Source organism: Aulostomus chinensis, chromosome 1 (assembly GCF_037954235.1).
Source record: "Aulostomus chinensis isolate RoL2024-O1b breed Wild chromosome 1, RoL_Achi_v1.0, whole genome shotgun sequence".
Classification (NCBI taxonomy): Eukaryota; Metazoa; Chordata; class Actinopteri; order Syngnathiformes; family Aulostomidae; genus Aulostomus; species Aulostomus chinensis.
In genome coordinates, this window is record NC_141320.1 from 59204025 (window position 1) to 59225316 (window position 21292).

Here is a 21292-nt window from a genome sequence, read left to right on the forward strand (position 1 = left end):
AGTAGGTGTGGTGCTGTGTGTGTGTGTGTGTGTGTGTGAGAGAGAGAGAGAGAGAGAGTGTGTGTGTAAAATAGGGATTCGAAAAGCACGTGGATACTTTACCTCGTCGTCTATATAACAGCCTTGAAAGGAAAATAGTAATAATAATAATTTTCTATGCAATTTGATCTCATGAAACACTGTAAGACTAAACCTGTAAACATGAAAATTAATAAAATGTGAGCAAATCTACTGTTAAAGGTAGTGTCAGTGTATTAATTTTATACATAATAATATTCTATTGTTATTACAGATGAATCGACATGTAAATTAGGATCATACATCCTTATCGCTGTGCACGGCGTGTAAAGACTGCACCTGTAAATTCGTAACTACTGCATAGGTCGGAACCGAGGAGGAAAACGTACAAACAGTGTGAAGTATTATAGCACATCATACTTTTACAAAAGTTATTCTGGCTTCCTTTAATATTTCAGTCGGCGATAAATGCCCGACAGTGAAAACAAACTGATCACGTGACACAGAAAACAACATAAATCGATTTCAGATGCTGATTTAAACTTTCAAAATAACAAAACGTCCTCTTATGTTTTTTGTTTTTTTTTCTGTTTTTAGTGTGGAACACGCTCCGGATTGCAATTGGTGCCTTAACAAGAGTTTTTCTCAATAAAAAAGGTTGCCTTCTCACATTTTATTACTCTCCAATTTTGTTTTTATTTGACTCGATGAAGCACATTTGTATGAATGGTGTTGGGAAAGACGTGTAGATGTTAAATTTTGAACATTCGGGATGTCTGGCATGAATAATGGAATGGAAATCACATATTACTGATGTGGAGTGTTGATCTTTCCAAAATGAAAAAAAGGTCACAGTTGTTCTACCTCTTATTTTTTGCAACTTTTCTTCTATATTCTTTTTCTTTTTATGCGCATTTCATACAAACGCTTATCCAAAAAAACTTCACATTTGAGTTGCCAGCTAAATTTAAGGACACTTAAAAAAAAGCTCTTCAAAGTCACGTGTGTGTGTGGGGGGGGGGAAACCCCGTCCAAACTGAGATGCGTTCTATGTTTTCTGTGTTACTGATTTAAAGGGAGGATGAATGACATCTACGGATGTAAATATAAGCAGCAAAACGGTAAAAGTTAGAGGTAAAAACGGCAAATGCATCCTCAGAATAGACAGAGGGGGTGGGGGTGCTCTTATGATACTGTTGCACATCTGCCACGGACGATTGTGTGCACTTTTATTAGAGAGCCGGCGGCCACTTCGGTTTCCTGGAGCGTCCCAGTGGCTGAGATTTCTTCCGGGTTCCTGTGTGGGTTTGTTTTGCTTGGGTGTATCAGCGGACAACTCCTCATGATACAAACCCTCTGTTTCTCCCTCCGTGTTTTTAGACTCTGGAACGTTATAGAACAGGAAAGAAGACGATGTTCGCGGTTGGTTTTATCCACCTGTGTGGCGCGGTGAAGGCGGGGAAGTGACTCCACCGTGATTTCATCCTGACCCGAGACACCTGTTGCTCCAGTTTCGACGAAACAGGTGCCGCTCTGCTGCGTCTGGAGCAGCAGGAGCTCTATCGGGACTATTTTTTGAGCCGCTTCAAGAGGGAAATACCTGTTATTAGCCGCTATGAAAGTCACGGTAACTTTCGGGGACACCGCGGTGGTGGTTCCGTGTAAACCTGGATGGACTGTGAGGGATCTAATCGAGCAAGCCACGCGGAGGTACCGCAGGATTCTGGAGGAGGTAAAACCCGACATTTATTTAGTTTCCTTCTGACTTATCTCACATATAAGTGTCCCCGCCAAAAATGACATTTAATTCCTGTCATTCCTGACATTTTTTTTCTGTGTGTGTGTGTGTGTGTGTGTGTGGAAAACTTTGCTCCTGGGCGGGTCACGTGACGTGATGCGTTCAGGACACCGGAGATGCTCACCTCATCTCACAGTTTTTAGGAGCTGAATGTGATTTAATTTTGAAATTTTTTTTTTAAAGGAAACGTTTTAATATCACAAAGCCTCTTTTAATAAACTCCGTTATAGATAAGGAGCCTTTTATGTACATGGCTTTACAAAGTATCTCTAGTGGCGTTTATGTGTTAAAAACAAGGCTCAAGAGTCCAACAAATCCTCCTTATGTAGTAGTCTTAACGAATTTAAACCTTTAAACTGGACAAAAAGCAACATGTTATATTGTGCATGTTGTGTGCGTGAGTCAGTTTTGTTGAAACTAAAGTTGACTTGTGTAACAGAAACTGAACAAGTGCTAGGCTAAATTTGGGCTAATGCTAAGCTATGATAGGGCCCCATCACAAAACAGGGATGTTCCTACCAAAACTAAGCTAGTTGCTGCTATGCTAGCCTACATGCTTAAACTATCTGGAAGCAGGTGGTTGTTTAAAGCCATTCTGGGAATCGTAGGAATAAACAAGACCCCCCAAAAACGACCCCAATAGACCAAATTGATGTAGTTTTAGAGAAATAGGCTTAGTGTTGCTCCTCCCCAGAGTCAGACAAGAACATAAATACCCTTCTTTTTTTCCTGTGTGCGCATTAGGAAGCCAGAGAGACCAACCCATGGCTAGTTAGCTTAGCGCAATGGTTGCTAGTGGGTGGGAAATGTTAGCACACCTCTGCCAGAGGTCACACTTTTTTCCCAAGCAGTCTCCTCTTGCATTAACATAACTAGTCGTGCTTGGCTGTGTGCTAACGCTTCACACTCACTACCAATCATGGCGCTAAGCTAACTAGCCAGCCAGCCTACGAATGCATGCACAGAGGAGAGAAAGTTACCTGTCCTCCTCTCTTATTCAAAAACAATGCTCTGTTTCATTAAGGAACCTTTGGCGTAGTGTTTTCCTCTTTTTTTTGTGTGCGTTGTTTTGATGCTATATCACGCTTATACACAACACCCTTGTCTGTTCCCTGATGTTGCAATCACTTGAACATTAATCATCCTGAAAAACTGACCTTTTATTAATTAGCGGTTCGGTTTGAGCATGCTGTCCTAGCGTGATAGTGTGCTGTGTGTGTCTCTCTCCTGTCTGTGTGGATGTGAGCGGTGCTGGCTGCCATTGCCGATGTCTCCTTGTACAATAGCTCCTTGGTAAAGCCCTGGTATCTCAGCGGGCAGGTGGAAGTTTACTGTTTGATGTCCTCAGAGTGGCCGCAGTTAGGGATGTGCGGCGTGGACAGGAGGCTTTGTCCTGTGAGTGATTGGGGATTAGGATTGGTGACAGGCCCCTGGTCTTATCGGTTGGCTGCGCCCCCTCAGCCTGCCTACACAACCTCCCACTCGGTGAGCCTGGCTTCTGGGGATGCACCAAGGATTTATGGGCCTCCTAGGTGGCTGGATTGCTTCCACTCAGAGAAAGGCACACATGAGATGGCCACACACACTGACGGTGACCGGGCAGCTCTCCCTGGCCATTCTCACAGAGACACGCTGCAGTGCACAAGCCGAAGACGGCTAAATATGAGAGCGTGATTAGCCGGGACTTGATTGCTTCTCACCAAGCATGTTAATTAGGAGCTATAGACGCTGACTCAACAGTCTGTGGCCGTCTCTTAATAGGCGAGGACCATCATGAGGACAGAAGCTGCCAGAGAGCCTCAACCGGATGAGCTGCCCGCTTCTGCCAAGAGCAGCACTTAACTCTAACGGCACATCCTCCACTTCGCGGCCTTCCAACAGACAGAGAGGACAGTGTCAAAAACCTGGGTTTAATCACCTAGGAGTGTGTGTGTGTGTGTGTGTGTGTGTTAGTTGACAAGCAGGATTTTGCACAGCAGTAATGGACCCTCTTAATTAGCTGTTTATTTCAGTGTGATCTCAGCTGCGACTCCTTACATGTCCAGCTGCTTTCATCTCGTCCAAAAACAACAACAACAACAAAAAAACCCGCGTACAAAACTGCTTTAAAAAACAACAACATCACATTTACAATTTCAGCAATTATGACACATGATGAGGAATTTCCATCCAGGTTTCTACGAACAAACAAACAAACAGAAAAAAAAAACAAAAAAACACCTTTTTGATTTGAATTTTTTACATTGCAAATTCTTACATTTTGACAACCTGGAACCAGCAAGCACTTGTGTTTTTCCTGTGTCTGTATTATGATAGGATGATTCCCAGGGGGACCGACATTGTCAGTGTCGCGCGTTCTCAGGGGACACCGCTGCCAGCTCTTCTCTCTCTCTCTCTCTCTGTCTCTCTCTCTCTCAGTCTGTGCAGGTTCAGTTCAGATTACAGCCCCTATATCCCACTCTGTGTTGGCACTTCACAGCTCGCCAAACAAGCCAGGAGCACTCCCCCCCCCACGTACGTAGGAGTGAGAACAGTGTAGGCCGCTGTGTGTCGGCGGTGAAAGGCAGTTCTTAAATGTTGCTGTTCAAACCTGGTCCTGTTTCTATTTTTCCGGGAGATGTTGGCTGTCTTTTAACAGCTCTCGCCATTGAAAAAAGCTGATATTCACTTCTTAAGGGCAATGCTCACCAGTTCAAACAACTTTATTGCCACTGAGAGTGACATCCTGAAGCTCTTAAAGATGTTGTCATGTGACCCTGAACTTACAAGATACACAGTAAAGACATGAGAGGCCTAGAGAGAGGGTGATGCATGACATGTACTCACAAATCTTCTAATCTTGTATTTTTACCCTGTATTTGAGGTATTTCTCACGCTCGTATCATAATTAGATGATGCCATTGTTGCTCAGATACACGGGGATGGACGTGATTCCTTAAAATGTCCTTAAATCTTTATTATTTCCTTTGATTTATGAATGGCCTTAAAATATTACAGATTACCTCAGACTCCGTGTTGATGTGTCCTTAAATAGTATTTGAGAGTGTCTGACATCAAGGAGATCGGCGAGTGCAATACTCCCGCCATCAAATCCCAAGAAAAAGGATGAGTTCTTAGTCAAGCGTGAACATTTAGCAGAAGAAGAAGATTTACTTGCTCAGTTTGAAGCGTTTCTCTCCCGGGAAGATGGAGACGAAGGAGCGTAATGGCACATCCAGAGGAGGAGGCACAGGGCGACATGTGTTAACGTACTGCTAACAGCGCGTTAACTTGTATTCTTTTCACTTCGCGTGTTGTTGTTTTTTTTTTTAATTTTAGTCTCAAATTTCATTTATAGGGGTATTAACAAGGCCTCAAGAACGCCCCGCTGCTTGATTCCAGGATTGAGTTTGTAATTAATCTTTGCTTTACTGAAATCAAAGAAGAGTATACAGTAGGCAAACATTTCCTCGAGTGGTAGCCCTCCCTTTTCTTTCTCTCTCACTCACGCCATTGAAGACAGTCTCATCGACGTGTTCATTAAGGACTTTTCTCTTTCTGCCACTAAATCCACACCGTTCTCCCGCAGCTGTGTAATTACGCATTCTTCTCAAGATCAAAGTGTGAAATGGCAGCCCCCAACACCACCGCCGCTGCAGCCCCGCTGACTTTAGCTTCACTAATCGCCCCGCCGCTTCACCGTTCTTGAGTGGTGTCGTGTTTGCTCGCCTGAGAGCGATTGGGGGCCGGGGGGGGGGGGGGGGGTAGTGCTTCAAATGGTGGGGGGACTTAATGGTGTAATTTGCAGGGAATTTACTCCTCTAACTGTCACACTAATTTTCCTCCACTGTTGACTGATTCCTGACTCCTTTCTGAGTTTTTCTTTTTTTTTATTATTATTATTTCATGGGAAGAGTGGAGGATACCAAGGGGACTTAACGGGGATTGACAACGAGGGACTTCAGAGGAGTTTTTTCTAATTCCTCCCGCGCTTCGCTATAGATTACTTTCTCTCTGAAGTGCCATACATTCATCCCTTTGCTGCGCCAGAGAGAAAGTCAAGGGAGTGGACCAGGTGTGCTTAAGCTCCGCCCCGCTGTGGTGATGCTCATTAATGGCATTGTTTTACTCTAATTTAGGGATGGGAGGTAATCCTCTGTCGTACCATTTCTTCTCGAAGGTCTGTGCTGATGCTTTTGATGTCAGAATTATTGGTATCATCCGTACACACACACACACACACTCACACAGACTCTCTCACTCACAAAGGTGGTGGTTAGAGGAGCATGCAGTTCTTCCGGCTAGACCTGTTTGTCTGGTGAGGTGTGTGTGCTTTGCGCTGACGTGTCTGCAGGAAAACCTTGACCCTGAATGTGTACGGCTGGCAAAATGTGGAGTTGCTTTTGCTCATGTTTACTGCACAGATGTGTCAATCTTCTTATCTTAACAAGTTTCCAAAGCATCAAACTCTTCCCTAAAACAACTGGTCCAACGTTTCCTCCTCCTTGCTTTCCAAAGCTGCTTGGCAAAAACTCTTGAGATGTCTTTTGGCAGTGAAGAGCAGCGTTGCTTTGGATGTGGAAGATGAGGCTGGCACTACTGCTAGCAAGTTTGCTAGCAAGCTGTGTGATATGATAATCACGCCACGATGGAAAGAAATGCCCGTCCTTTATTGTGCGTACCACTTTTCATACTTTCAGGGAGGAAACGTACGCAAAGGCAACACTCACTCACTGTAGGAGAAAGAATGTGGTCATACCAAGCAGCTGAGCTCATAACCCAAAGAGGACTTCTAGCCAGACTCCAGCCGGACTCTAGCCAGAATCTAACACCGCGAGCCTCCAGAGTTAACCCTAGGGCAAAGACATGGTTCTGACATTCACTGTTGAGAAACCTTTAGCCCCCTGTGGCGCACCCCCTCGTCCTCCATTTGCTCAGCTAGCACAGCTAACATCCACGTTAGCTCTAACACGAGATGGTTTAAGCTGTCGGGACAAGGTTGCACTGCACCCAAGGGTGTGGGGCAAGTTATCCAACATACTAGGTGCGGAAGGGCCTCGTCTTTTCTAAGCCAAGAGGAATTGGACATAGTGGTTGCATCCCCAAAAGACCCGCCCATGGTCTTACGCTGCCTCTGATTGGCTAGTACTATGGAGTGAGATGCATCAGGACTTTAGAGGATGCCACAGATGTTTTGGCGCACTCGGCACGCTCTTTGAGGGTGCAAGTACCTCGTTTTGGAATCATGGTTATACGGCAATGCTTCCGTTCACTTGAGGCCACATTCTGCTACCGTTTGTGTAACACAAACAGCAGCATGTCAGTTGTCGTCACACATGACTCGACATGCTCCCCCGGCTATGCCCCCCCTTATAACTGGCGCCTTTGAAGAAAAGGAGCTTCTGGCTTCTCTCCTGCGATTGAAATCCCAGCCTCTCTCAATCATTTGTTTTTTTTTTTTTGTTGTTTTTTATGAGAATGAACTTGGCCCATTGTGAAAGGCAGACACCCTCTCTTTGTGCCCTGTAATTCCCATTCGGATGCAGCGGAGCAAGGAGGAGCCCATTGACGCCGGGCCTCAGTGATCCAGCAGAAGCTGTTGGCTGGGTCTCAGCCAAAGTCATCGCAGCCTCGGTGGCTTCTAGCCTATAGCTGTTAATTTAGCAGCTAATGTAGTCTTCTGTTGCTCTGGACAGATTGCTTATTGGTGGTGGCAGCTGCTAATGGGCCATTTTCTGCTGCGCCGCATTGTTAGGAATGATAAGACTTGTCAAAGAGTCTGTGTTTTGTCAAGGATTTAATTTAAATAGACGTTGTGGTGGGGGGAAAAAAACAACAACTTTTATAACTTTAAAAAAACAAAAAATTGAGCCTCATGACGTACCATCAACCTCTGTGTCGTAATAAACCGCTCAAAAAGAGGAAGACGCTTTTGTTCACATACTTCCATTTTGATGTACGTCGTTTAAACCAGTTCACACCAAAGTCCTCTTTATCTTCTGGATTGCCGGGCTCATTCCAGACCCGGCTCTGCACCAGGGGTGTGTTCACGCTGACCTCTGTCTTCATGGTGATGGAGCAAGCAGCCTGGAATGTGCCCACCGCTGCTCCACACACCCGTCGAGTAGAAAAACTGGAAAAGTGCCTCTCGCTCCCCTCTGCCTCGGGCTCGCATTCTTCTGTACAAACTTACAAACTGTACTCTGTAATCTAGGTCGTTGGTTCTAGCAGTACCTGGATAACCTCAAGGATCAACCCCCCCCCCCCCGGCTTTAGAAAAATCTCTGCAGTAAGCCTAGAAAATCAACTGCTTGGTTTGCAGGGTTATTTATTAAGACCAAACTTTGAAAAAGCTCTGAGATATTTCATGTACGACTTACCAGATCAAGCTTTTCTTCGTGTTTGCGGTGGGAAGTGAGGCAGCGGAGACGCAAGTACAAGCAGTCTTATGTGCAGTACTTCTTTCTAGAAGTTTGCAGTGCGGGTAAAATCAGAATCTTTTAACAAATCCGATAAAACGGGCAAGACTAGATTCACTGTTTTATACAGTCCCCTTCTTTTCCCTGTAATTTATTTTAATCCAATTTCTTGTTTCGCTGTGCTACTTTATTTCAGTTTATTGTTAAAAAAAAAAAAGTGTTATTCATAAATATATCAGTGCACTACATTTTCATCAGCTGTACTTCTTGTTTGCAGTAGTTCTCAACATGTTTCCATGGTTAATATTCATACTTAAAGCTCCCAGATCAATAAAAGGTGTTTTTCAAATACACTCTTACCGTATGAATTGACTTATTTCTGTAACTAACAATGGTTTTGTTGTTATTTTTGGATATCAATGCTCTCTTCCTGTGTGCTTTCAGCATGGGGAGCGAGTAGTCAAGACCCACCGCTTGGAATACTGCGAAGGAGGAATCATGGACATGGACGACCTGCTGACTGATCTGGTGGAGGACCGAGACAAGGTGTGGAGATCGTTTTATGCGCTTGAAACTACAACTCTCCTCCAAAGATGAGAAACGTATATACATCTATGCATTTCCTACCCACACACTCCTGTACTCGTACTTATTTCTCGTGGACAGACAGCTTAGCGTGACAAAATGAGCTGCCACGCACGTAGTCGGCTCTTAGCGCTACGTCATCTATCATTCTCTTAGTCTTAGTCTGGATTTGTTTTGACTCCCCTGCAAGTCTCCAACGTGGCAGGATGACAGGACAGAACATAAACACGGTGGGTTTTTTTTTGTTAGCGGGGGGGGGGGGGATCCAAATCCCGACTCGCTTGTCACGAAGCTGCAGAAGTCTTAAAACCAAATACATGCCTGTTGTTAGCGTTGGAAATAAAAAAAAAAAAAAATTCAAAAAAGTGAGCTTAAATCGAAGCTGGAGGATTGATTGTGATTTAGCTGTCATGTTGAAGAAGCGGCAAGCCTGGGGTTGAAGATGGCTGCAATTCATTCGTACGAAAAACAAACAAAAACCCCCCCCCCAAAAAAATTTAATTTCTCTTGCTAATTTCCCGTAATGCATTCCTAAGATGTGCTAATAATAATAGTAATGATGGCCCTGAAATCCATATTCAAAAGCTGCAGGCGCAGACTAATGATGAATTACCAACACTTAGTCAGCAAGAAGCACAAATGAAGTGGAATATTCTGTGACTAAATGTGTGTGTGGGTGTGTATGTGTGTGTTGCAAGTTCCCCACAAACTCTCTTTGTTGAGGGAAAAAAAAAAAAAAAAAAGCGGGACAGAACTAAATAATAGATGTGTAAACTCAAATATTCAACAGAGGAGAGAGGAGGGTGGGGGGGACGGGACAGTTTTTGCAATCACAGAGAACAGAGGCTTCATTTTCCGGGATGATGGAATTCTAATCACACGATCTGCATCTCATTTGTGCCTCGTAGATTTTAATGACTCATTTTTCAAACCGGCGTTCTCCCAGCATCCCTCGGTGTGACGAGGAAGTGTCACAGATCACATCCCGCTCTGATCAAATTCTTTCCACTAAGCCGATGTCGGCTGCGGTTTCCTCTCTGAGCGCCATGGAGGAACTGTCCTATTTACCTTCTCTCAGCTTCCCACCCTCCTTCTTCGCTTTCATCCGGCTTCTCGTTTTTATCCTTTTGTTATTGCCACTGATGAAAAGATAGCAAGCAGCACGGGGCGAGGACGCGCCATCCCCAGAATGCGCCAGTCATGCGATTTATCTCCGAGCCTCCAAACAGCTCATAGATTAATGAGCCATGCCAGGCGTTCTTGATTAGTCTGACTTCCTTTTGTTTGTCTATGCTTTTATTACCTCGTCAGATTCTATCTTAAGTGCTTTTTTCTTTTTTTTGCCCTGTTATTGCGGCCGATTCGCCATCAATCATCCAGGAGTGGTCCCATTGTGAGGGCACTCCACCGCACAGCGTGGGCCCTGTGTTAGCCGCGGATGCTAATGAGAGATAATGGCTAGCTATTTGTACTCCTAGTGGTTAGCTTAGCCGCGAGCCTAGACCTTTTTCTCTGGGCCAGCCCCTGACTATTATTCAGCACACACACACTTCCGCGCGAGCCACAGGCAGGCGTGTAGCGTGGCATGTTAGCATTAGTACGGAAGGGGCACCACTGGTGGTTGATGAGGGCGGAGATGAGGGGGCGGCTGTGATTTGATTACAGTTCTACCCCCTGCATGTGTGACAGGCTCGCTCGCGCACGCACACACACACATGCACACACATACACACGCTCCTTTCATTAGCCCCCCGTCTGGAGACGCAACGGCCACCAGCCTGCTCATGAATATGAATATATTTCCAAAGGATACAGAGAAGGCCGACGGGATGTTTGCTTCGGTGTGACCACGTGTCCCCACACAAGGACGGAGATCAGTCAATTATACTCCATGAAGCTCACCTTCTCTTGGACCATTGTGTGTGTGTTTGTGTGGCCCTGCAGCTCTCAGAAGACACTTAGAAGCATGGCAGCTGGAGTCATTGACCTGTCAAGATACCCCACCACTTAGTTAATGGTGAAGCAAAGTGGGAGGACACAACAGCTTTTCGATCTGTTCTTCCATTGTCACGCTGTTGTTGTTAAATCCCTGCAGTTTAGAGACTAGTTAACCTGGTTCCACCCTCCCTCTCTCTTGATCCTTGGCTCCTCTGTCCTGTTTGGAGCGGCGTGTTGGGCTGGGCGATGAAATGAGGCAGCGGCACGTTTGAAACCATCAGACTCAGGTGATTGAATGCGTCTGGTCGAGAAGGAGCTCAGGCGGATTGCTGCGGCGTCGGTTGTAGTGAAGCAGTTAGTGCTATACGGACAAAATCATATATTACAATATTTTTGAGGCGTAGAACTCCTAAGGAGCTCAGAGTAGAACCGCTGCTCCTTCTTGTTAAGAGATGAGGTAAGACGCCTGCAAGTAGAGCCAGAACACCCTGGAGGGGACCACATCCGGCCTGGGACCACCTCCCAGTCTCCCAGGAGAATGAAGGATGTCAACTTCATCTGCTCTCTGAGAAGTGGCAAGAAAAATGGATGGAAGATTTTTGTGTGTAAATACTCCACCAGAGCAGTTCTGTACTTACCAGAACACTTTTGAAGTTTTAAAGTACTTCAAGAGGCCAGAAGTACACTTTTAACTAACAGGAAGTGCACGCTGGCTGCAGCAAGCATTTGTCCCCTTTCACATACACCCTGGTACTTCTGTGTTGAGTGTGGAATAATTAAGGTAAGATGAACAAAAAGTTTTGCTTCACTTTTTTAGCCTTGAATTTGAGGAAAACGGACAGTTCCATCCATGTTTTGCCTTTTCAGACTCCAATCAAGAGTGTTTACATGCAACACACGAGGAGATAATTGAAAAGATGCAGAATGATTTGCATGCGTCACATTAGGCTTTCATGTTCTTCTCCTCTCCTCTCCTTTCCTCTCCTCTCCTCATCACTCTCCCGTCGCCCACCTTTTCAAGAGTGGATATTCACAGATGTAATGCTTTACATTAACGCACTCACCCATTTACCGCTACCAGAGCTGTCATTCTCTCCCCATTCACAGTCCTTTGGGCTCCTGCATTAGCCACGGCCATTACTCCCTTATGTCTCCATGGTACACAGTAGCTGTCAGGCCGCCTGTCCATCACCGGAGGTGCCATTAACATAAAATCACCAGGTTTCAACCGGTGAGCCCTCACCTATCTGCTGCTTCTTCCCTTTCGGAGGAGATGATCCACAAATTCACCTCTGTGTAGAATAGGACACCATCTCCCATCATTCTTTATTCACATGCACCCTGAAATTTAAATGTGTAATGTGTGTCCTCTCTTGTCACGTCCAGCTCCTGCAGAACGGGAATTAAACCCAGGGAGCAGAACGTCTCCTCATAAGTGGACTGTCACTCCTCATTCCGCATACACACCGCCGCCGCCGCCGCCACACACGGAACTTGCGTTTGATAGAAAAAACACATAAAGAAAAAAAAAAAAGCCCTCAACCTTCCATCCCATTCAGCCAAACGAGAAATGTAATTTCATGGGAAATTTAATTCAGAAAAAAAATTGAATGATTCCCCCCTCCCGCCTCTCTTTAATTAGCCCTCTTTAATTACCGCGCCTACAAGGCGCCGATGAACCTGCTGTCGGCGTTTCTGGTTGCTGGAATGTAAATGGCACAAGTTCACATCCCATCTGATCTTCGCTCAAATGTCAACTGCTTGATTATGAGGCCAACTCCCATCATCCATCTCCTCTGGATGTAGTGAAGTGAAGCGGTCAGGTATTTAATCAGTTGTCAGAATTTATCATACCTTTTTAATGAAAAAAAGAAACTGAAATGGACACAATTTGGCGCGTGTGAGAAGCTTTCATGGAGCATTTCTTTGTCATTTCCTATTTCTGACCTGATTTATGTGCTCAGCGAGGGAAAGTAAAGGCACCATGTGTAATTTCTGACCACTGGTACCTGTCCTTGTTCTGCTACAGTAGATTTAAAAAAAAAAAAAGGAAAACACTCTGCTTGTTTCCATTTATTTAAGTCAATCATAATCATCAGGGGTGATGCTAAGCTAAGGATGTATAGCCAAATAATGTCCAGTTGTCTTCAGGAAGCGAAAATTTTAAAAAGGTTCATTTGGAAAAAGTTGTGATTTTGTGACAACATTTTGTTCATTTCTTATTCTATCTATAAGTCACTGATTCATGGAAATATTTACCTATTTTCTGGGCGGTGTCCCACGTCTGCTACACAGATCTCACAAAGTCACGTACGTGAACATCCGATGGGAGATTTAATGTGACCCAAGATGGCCGAGCCTTTTACATTGAAATAGTATTTCAGTAAACTCTGGTCAAAATGTAGGTAGACGGATGTTTTAAAAAAGAAAAAAAAAAAAAGTGCACTAGCTAATCAAACGAGCTAATCCGTTGCTATCGGCGCTAGCGTGTATCAATATCCAGTTGATATTTTAAAACCAAACCACTGAAATAACCTGACAAAAACCTCAAAAATTACCAATTGAAATGTGAAGGTTGCCACTAGCCCGTTAGCACAGAGGTTGTTGTTTCACACAGTTCACTTTTTTATAACAAAAAGATCATACATTTCGGAAGGAGATGTCACACGTGTGCATGAAGGTGTCTCTTAAATTGCATCTCTTACACACGTTAAAATCAATCCTCTTGTGGCTAGCTGCCAATTTACGGGTCAAATGACACACAATAGTGTGATTTTTATGTTCAAGCTTCAAATGAATTCTGATAATCTGCTGTAGGTTTTATTCCCAGAACTCTCCCGTAAGTTCCTAGAGTCATTTATTGCATGTCAGATGTCAGCTTCCCTGGCAGGCGACAATAAGGCATTACTTAGAACGTGCTAACACGCCGCAGAAAAAAGTTTAGTGAATGGGATGTGATTGCGAGGCGCAGACACTCTGATTAGCCTTTGAACGTTCCGTGACACCTCGCTCCCTCACCTCAATTCTTCCTCATTCACCGCCACGGCGAGCGGCGTTTGATTGGCATCTGAATAGTCAGACGGTAACTCTGCAGACGGCGTGAATGGGCAGTGATGAGGGGGAGCACCAGGTTCAAGTGCGCTAATTAGTAAATGTCACACGTATGCCAGCCTTATCATAATCTATGGCCTCTTTACATTCCAATCATGATGCCTACGTCCTATCTGTTCGACATCAGGCCCGTCTGACACCTGTGAATGATAATTATAGTTCCTGAACGAAGGTATAAAGGGAAGTACACCTGCAGCCAGCTGTTATAGTTCCTGCCTCACTGCTGTGTTCTTAAGTTTAGTTATTTTTTTTTTAAAGATATGATTGTCTAAAACTCATGATGAACAATGTTCATTTTACATGGTGTGGACTACGTTTGGTCAAGACTGGGAGTTGGTATTCCTCCTCCCAACGGTGCCAAAACCACATTTTCTCATGAAAAGCGAGAACATTTTGCCCCTCCGTTCCGTCTCTGTGCACTTTTACAGAAGTCTGATGTTCCTGCTCCATAAAGTACTCATGTTTGAAAATGTCAAATAGCGTCAGATTGATTGAAGAAGAGTGGTGACCTGCCTTTAGGGCTGCCAACAGCGTTTGCATGTTCTGGTTGAGGTAATATTCCAAACAAGATCTTTCTTTGTGGCAAGATTGACTTCCCTCTGGTCGCTAGGCAACCTCGCTAAAATTTCCGCTTCGCTTGAGTTGCGCTAAACTCTTTTGTGAACAAAAAAGACATCACGGCAAAAAAAAAAAAAAAAACGACATAGTGTCAAATGCAGTAATGTGATTACATGAACACTTAATGGATGTATCGCACACCTCAACCGTCGTGTCGTCATGGCAACATGTTACCGCTCACATCAGCAGCAGTTACACAATTTTTGTCCAAAGGTTAAGGCTTATTTTAAGGTATTAACGTGACCCAATGTTTCAGTTGTCAGATGAATTTGGAATCAAAGCTTCTAGAGGCGGTTTGTCAGTGGAAGTTCGGTGCAAAATGAAGACGAGTGAATTTGAAGCTCATGCGCGGCGCAGCAAGTTGTATCGGTGTCGGGGCAAAGCTGTTGAATACTGATTCGATCACATCTCATCAGCTTCGACCTTGAACCCCAACCGCCACCGCCACCACCACGACAGCTCTTCATCTGATTATATTCAATTACAAACACACACACAAGTCTTCTTCTGTCCTCTCACAGTTTGATTGTAATTACGACGAGAGAACTCGAGGAGAAGTCGTTCTTGTTGTGCCAGTCTGCTTGTCATTACCCAGATTCCTCATGAAGTAGCGATTTTTAATTCCTCCAGACGATCCGTGGCGCTACTTTTTTTTTTTTTTTTGACTTTGAATGATGGCGCCTCTCCAAAGTGATTTGTCAGTTCACTGAAGCAAAAGAGTGGTATTTCTGTTTTCATTGCGTGGGGCGTGTGTGCGCCTTATAGAGGCTACGCTAGGTCACGTCACCCTCAGATCTTGTCCTTTCGGTGTCTCTCCCTCTGTTAATCACCCTGACGCCGTGTTGGCCCGCGTGTCACCATCACACCAATCATTAGCTTCTAATGGAGCAAGACGGTCAGACTGTAACCTGATCGGCCTGCTGTGCTCTTGAAGAAGAGACCCAAGAGGAGGGCGGAGGTCAGACGGGCGTAGGTGGGGAAGAACAGACGCATTGATGTTGTTGTTGTGCAGCCTGGGTGTTAGCTTATGCAGTTAGTGACAATTTTAGGCAGCGAGGCTAATCACATCCAGCTAATGATCTATCATAGATCAACTTGTTTACAGAGAAATCAACTCTCTGACCGAAGTAGACTCACTCCATCTGTTTTCCTAGACGACATCGCCCCGCTCGCGCACGTGTGTGTGTGTGTGTGTGTGTGTGTGTGTGCGTGCGTGCGCGCGCATATGTGGTGTGTTTCCCCTCTGAGTCTGCTCTCACTCCTACCACTAATAACTCAAATCAGCAGAGAGTCACACTCCTGGGTGTGTGTACGCATGTGTGTGCGTGCGTGCGTGCGCGTGTGTACTCTCTCAGCGACCGGAGGATAAATGCTTGTAATACTGAATCCAGCTCGTTTGGGTTAAATGTTTAATGATTCCTGCTGCAATTACACAGCTGAATCCAGCATCTGTGGCCATTGTGAACTCCAGTGCACAAACACAATCCTCCTATTATTGTTATTACTCATTTTTGTGTGTGTGCGCGCGCGCCCTCATCAGCTTTACTGATTGGCCTAATGAATGGAGCTTAGCGGACAGTAATGTGTCTGAATAGGCCCCTCGTATTATTAGCCAGCCTGCGTGTGACATGAGGGGAGACCTGTGGAAAGGAGGGGGGACCGTTTTACTCTCGCTTACAGAGACTTTAAAAGATAATAAGCTGCTAAGCACTTAAGGCTGGATTAATCACATTCAAGATGTGAGCACAGGATAAGGATGCTAAAAAGCTGATGTCACCGCGGTTTTGTACCGTCAGGCTGTGAGCGATGCTGGCTCGCCATGGCAACGGCAGCAAAGGTTAATATTGCGGGTTAATATTCTGGTTCACCAGCTGATTTATAGGGTGTGATTTAATATTAAAGATGTAATCTGAGTGGGAATATAACCCCCAGATAGGGAGAGTTTACCATGACGTGCTCATTCCATAAATATAGTTTTAAATCTCCCAAAAGCAAGAAAGATTTGTAAGTGCCATTTTAAAGGAGAGCAGATGGAAAGATGAGGAGGAGGAAGAAGAAGAAGAGGGAGCCACAGGTGAAAGGGCGCCTGGCCTCACAACTCTGAGTTAATCACTCCTTCTATTTCGCTGTCAGATCCCGAGAGGCGGCAGGAGGAGGAGGAGGAGGAGGAGGTCGTGGGAGCAGCTGGCCATGTGTCGGCCGAGGGGAGACGAAAGCTGATTATCAGGCTCTGACTTTTTAAGGGACAAAAGCTGGAATTTTGTCATCCCGCGCTTGAGTTTTTATCAGAATGTGTGTTATGTTGAGTGTGTTATGCTGCAAGTGTGTGTGTGTGTGTGTGTGTGTGTGTGTGTGTCCACCAGTGATGTGTTTGCGCTACCCTGGATGATGAACGAGCCGTTTTGATATTTGTGTTGCCGGCCTGAGAAATACGAGGCCTGGAGCTCCCCTGTCACCCACATCCTGAACTCCCTCCTCCTCCTTCTCATCTCTCTCTCTCTCTCGCTCTCTCTCTTTCCTCGCTCTCTCTCTCTTTCTCGGGCTTGTGTGATTTATGAAGAGTTTACCCTTTCCCTTTATGAGTGTGCATAAATAATAATGTGGCCTGTCACTGTGCACAGCCAGCACTGCAATACCTCAGCTGGCGGTGTGTGTGTATGTGTGGACGCACATGTGCTCCATCACTCGACACGACAGATGCGTGTGTGTGTGCGTGTGTGTGTGCGTGCACAGAGATATAACTCAACTATCTGTAGACTTGCCACAGACAAAATAAATAAATAAATAAATAAACAAACCAGGTTTTAAATTTGCTGAGAAAACGGAGGTACGAAAGCATTCTCACTGATGATTTAGTTTGTCAGAGATGGGCTCTGAGCCCTGGGTGGGGGTGGGGGTGGGGGGTTATTCAAAGTTGCATTGTTGCCTCGAAATGTCAGTGTTGCACCTGAATAAAAAGCATTTCAGGGTGATCACGGCCCCCCCTTAGAATCGAAGCTCGTCACGACTGGTGGAGCCGCTGAGTTTGGTGATGGTGGTGATGATGCTAACAGCGGGGAAGCTGCTGCTGCTGCTGCTGTATGTTCCAACATCCCGTTCTCTGAGCCGTCCCCTTGTGATCCGATCACTCGGGGCACATGTTAACAGGTCTGTTTCTGTTTTTTGCTGTTGTTGTTATTGTTTTGACTGTGCAGAAGAGATCTGGGTCATTTTGCCACATTTGCATGAATGCAGACGCTCCGACAGCCGCCGCAGCAGACTTGAGGAACTTCCCGTGGAGTGTTGGCGTTCAGATCAGTCCGTCAGAAGCATCAAAGACATGTTATGTTCAATGTGGAAGTACTAGCTGCTGTTTGGAAACTGCTCGCTTGCCTTCTGATAGAAAGGAGGAACCATTTAAAGGTTGGAGTGGTGATGTCTGTGTGTGTGATTCATTATTTTTGAAGGAGCCCCCTCGCCTCACCAGGAGGGGCTTGACACACCGGATTACACATCTGTTTCTTCCTGTTCACGAGTGTGATTCTCTCGTCTTTATGGTTGCTTCTCTAATCATTGACTTTGTGCGCAGGCTCAACACCAGGTATGTGTGTGTTGCTGAGTGGTAATCACCCCCCCCCCACACACACACACACACACACACACATACACACACACATCCGGTGGAGGGCTGTATAGATTGTGGCTGGAGGAGAAGCAGTGTTAGCTCTGAACACAGCCCATTTCCTACCTGTTTAAATGGCACAGGCCATCCGTCCCTGCGACGGCTCTGACATCATCCCGCAAGGGCGTGTATGCACGAGTGTTTGTCACATGAGTGTGCGCATATTTGTTGTGCTGGCGATACCCGCATGTTGAGCATGAATTGAGTCGGGACACATGCACAGAACACCATTTTCTTAAGTTTATCCACTTTGATCTGAACGTGGGCTCTTGCTGAAGTTTATCTGTCTTTTAACATGTGATGCATCTGCTTTCCAAATGCTGCTTTTCCATATTTATAATGTTTACATGTTTTGTTGTTGTTTTTTTTCAGTCCATTCAAAAACATCAATGTTGTATAAACTTGTTAAGCAGAGAATATCTGCTTTGGTAAACTTCGCTTGAAACTTTTAAAGAGGTGTTGAGGAAGTTCAGCAAAAAAAAAATAAAAAAATAAAAAAGAGAGAATTTTTATCAAGGTAAATAAGAGGCAACATATTGTGGTGAAAAGATAAATGATGCCTGCTTCAACTGTTGCTCTGTGAGGAGTCATCCCACCTACATGCTTCATACCTGCAGGAGAAACTTCTGGAATTTCTCACTGTGGTTGATTGAAATCAAGAGAATAAAAGACTACACCCCCCCCCCCCACACACACACACACACACACACAGCAGGGAACCATCTTGTTCTCATGCACAGTTCCAACGGTTTTACTGTAAACGGCAGTTGGACTCATTCCACACACACACGTGCATGCAAGTGTCAGGTAGCATGCATGCACGCACGTGCAAGTGTCATGCACGTAGCATGCGCATTCATTTCCAGCACAGTGAGAGTGGGAGGTTTTATTCTCCTGTGATTCCAATTTTAGCATCTAAAACAGTCTTTGTAAAGCTGCACAAGAATCGGTGTGAGTCGTTGTGTATATGTACCTTACGTGTGAGTGTGTGTGTGTGTGTGTGTGTGTGTGTGCAGGAGAGAGGTGATTGGGTTACCGTACTACTGTCAGGAGGCTGTGTGCTCCCTCTGAATTATGCATCACTTGTTCAAAGAAAGAATGAAGAATGGCGAGAGAGAGAGAGAGAAAACGGAGAAGAGGAGGGGATGGGGGGGGCGGTCCTAAGATAAATGACAACAGCACAAAAGCAGAGCAACTCAATAGACTGCTGCTACCACACACACACACACACACACTCACACACACACACACACACACACTCTCACACACACACACACACACACACACACACTCGACAGAGATGAGAGCGTACAAGAATAATGGGTTGATTAGTGTGAGCTGGTGCAATAAGGAAGTGTTTGTTGTTTGTAGTAATGTTTGACCTAAGCTAGGTGGCACTGTTCCTCCTTTGAAGTGTGAAAAGTTAGTTAGCGCTTGTTTTTGTTAAAGCTGATTGCTTGCGTGTGTGTTTTTGTGTGTGTGTCCATGCTCCCAACCTAATTAATTTTGAGAATCAATGATTGAAATAAAAAAACCTGACATGACATGTAAACCGTTAGCAACTGTTAGCTTCACATCCAGGCTGGTGGAGATGCTACATGCTAACTCTTTCTTGTAGCAATATCACTTTTTATTTATAACACTGCTTACCCCCTCTGACAGGCAGGTCAAAGGTCATTTAAATGAAATGGTGCCGTCTGTTGTGACAAGCTGACAGGAAGTTTGAGTAGCACTCAAACTTGAACTCACATCACCTCTGGTGCCTGGTATTCACCTGTCGCTAAGACCTGCTCCCTTGGCGCCCCCTACTTATTTGACTACCCTTGGAAGACTTTTGGGCTTTAAAAAAACAACAACCCATATAGGTGGTGTGTGTGTGTGTGTGTGTGTGTGGTTATTTGTGGTTATTTCTTGTTCTACAGGAGAGTGACTTTTCAAAATAAAGTCATGATGTCCTAGCAGGTTAAAGTAAGAGCACACTGGCGTCTTTTCAAGGTGATCCTCAAATGGGATGGCCTTGGGGCTCAATGAAAGAAGGCCCATGGAGTCCACTTGTTGTCCCCAGCACTGTTTAAATGTGTGTGTGTTGTGTGAAAAACACACTCAAAGGTGTGTGTGTTCATTTGTTTGTGTGTGTATAGGCATAGGACTTTATCCCTGTTTCCCGTGTGTCATTGTAAATGTTTTTCATGTTTGTCATGATAATCAGTTTGGTTCACAAACACACACACACACACACACACACACACACACAACCTTCACCAGCCAGCCTGGTCATGCGCCTTTATGACACAACAATACAACACATTTGTATTATGCACAAGTATCTATCGGTGTTTGTGTGAGTGTGAGTTATTGAAATGAGACAGAGGGGTCACATTATTCAGCAGTAGTTGGCATGCCGGCTCCCCAGGTCCATATCAATATCACACACACACACACACACACACACCTCCTCCCCACCGATGCAGCAGGGGAAAAAAAATAGTGATTTGTTTCCTCGAATACTAATGGCAGTCAGGAGGGACGAGAGAGTTAAACAAACACACGTCTCGGTGCTCAGGGTCTGTGTTTGTTTGCTGCTGCCCCTTTTTTACTTGAAGGATTCAATCTCAAATCTCCGCTTCAGGAGTGATTAGCCTCACCGTATTAACGACCGCCATCTCGCCGCATGACTGCAGCCGCAATCCTTCAGGCGCAGGACGCCGGAGCTCACTCATTAATACGATCTCATTTTTCTTCCTGCATTGCAATACCGCGCACAACACGGTGAACAAGCGCACTTTTTCTCAGGGTTTTCTTTAAAAACTTGTCCGAGGTTTGCTCATCGGTTTTGTGACGCTGACCCGACAATGAGAGTCCGGCTGCACCCCTAAATATCTGCTTTCATCAAAAAGTAAATATCGATTGATTTTTTTACGAACAGTCGCGTTCAAAATGAAATGTTACAAAAAAGACACGATTTTGGCGAAGGAAACAAATCGCTCGAATTTCTTGTAAGCCTCGCAGCTCGTCATCAGCACTGACTGCAGGTCAGCTGGGACTCTTTATGTTAAGGTTATTGGTCTGCAGAAAATTCCTCAAGCTCAACACCCCCGAAACCCTAAATGAAGCGATATGTGGATCATTTATTAAAAGTCCTGCCGGTGTGATTGTGTGATGAAT

General features: G+C 45.0%; 1 protein-coding gene across 2 annotated transcripts in view; it reads left to right on the forward strand.

Annotated features, from left to right (window-relative positions):
- Positions 1 to 1091: 1091 nt before the first annotated feature.
- pard3ba (par-3 family cell polarity regulator beta a) overlaps positions 1092 to 21292 on the forward strand; it is a 110666-nt gene continuing 90465 nt past the window's right edge. For both annotated transcript variants that reach the window (XM_086179257.1, XM_086179177.1), the window contains exons 1-2: positions 1092 to 1750; positions 8659 to 8760. In XM_086179257.1, coding sequence (XP_086035383.1) covers positions 1634 to 1750; positions 8659 to 8760 — 219 coding nt within the window. In that variant the 5' untranslated portion in view covers positions 1092 to 1633. The remainder of the gene's footprint in view (positions 1751 to 8658; positions 8761 to 21292) is intronic.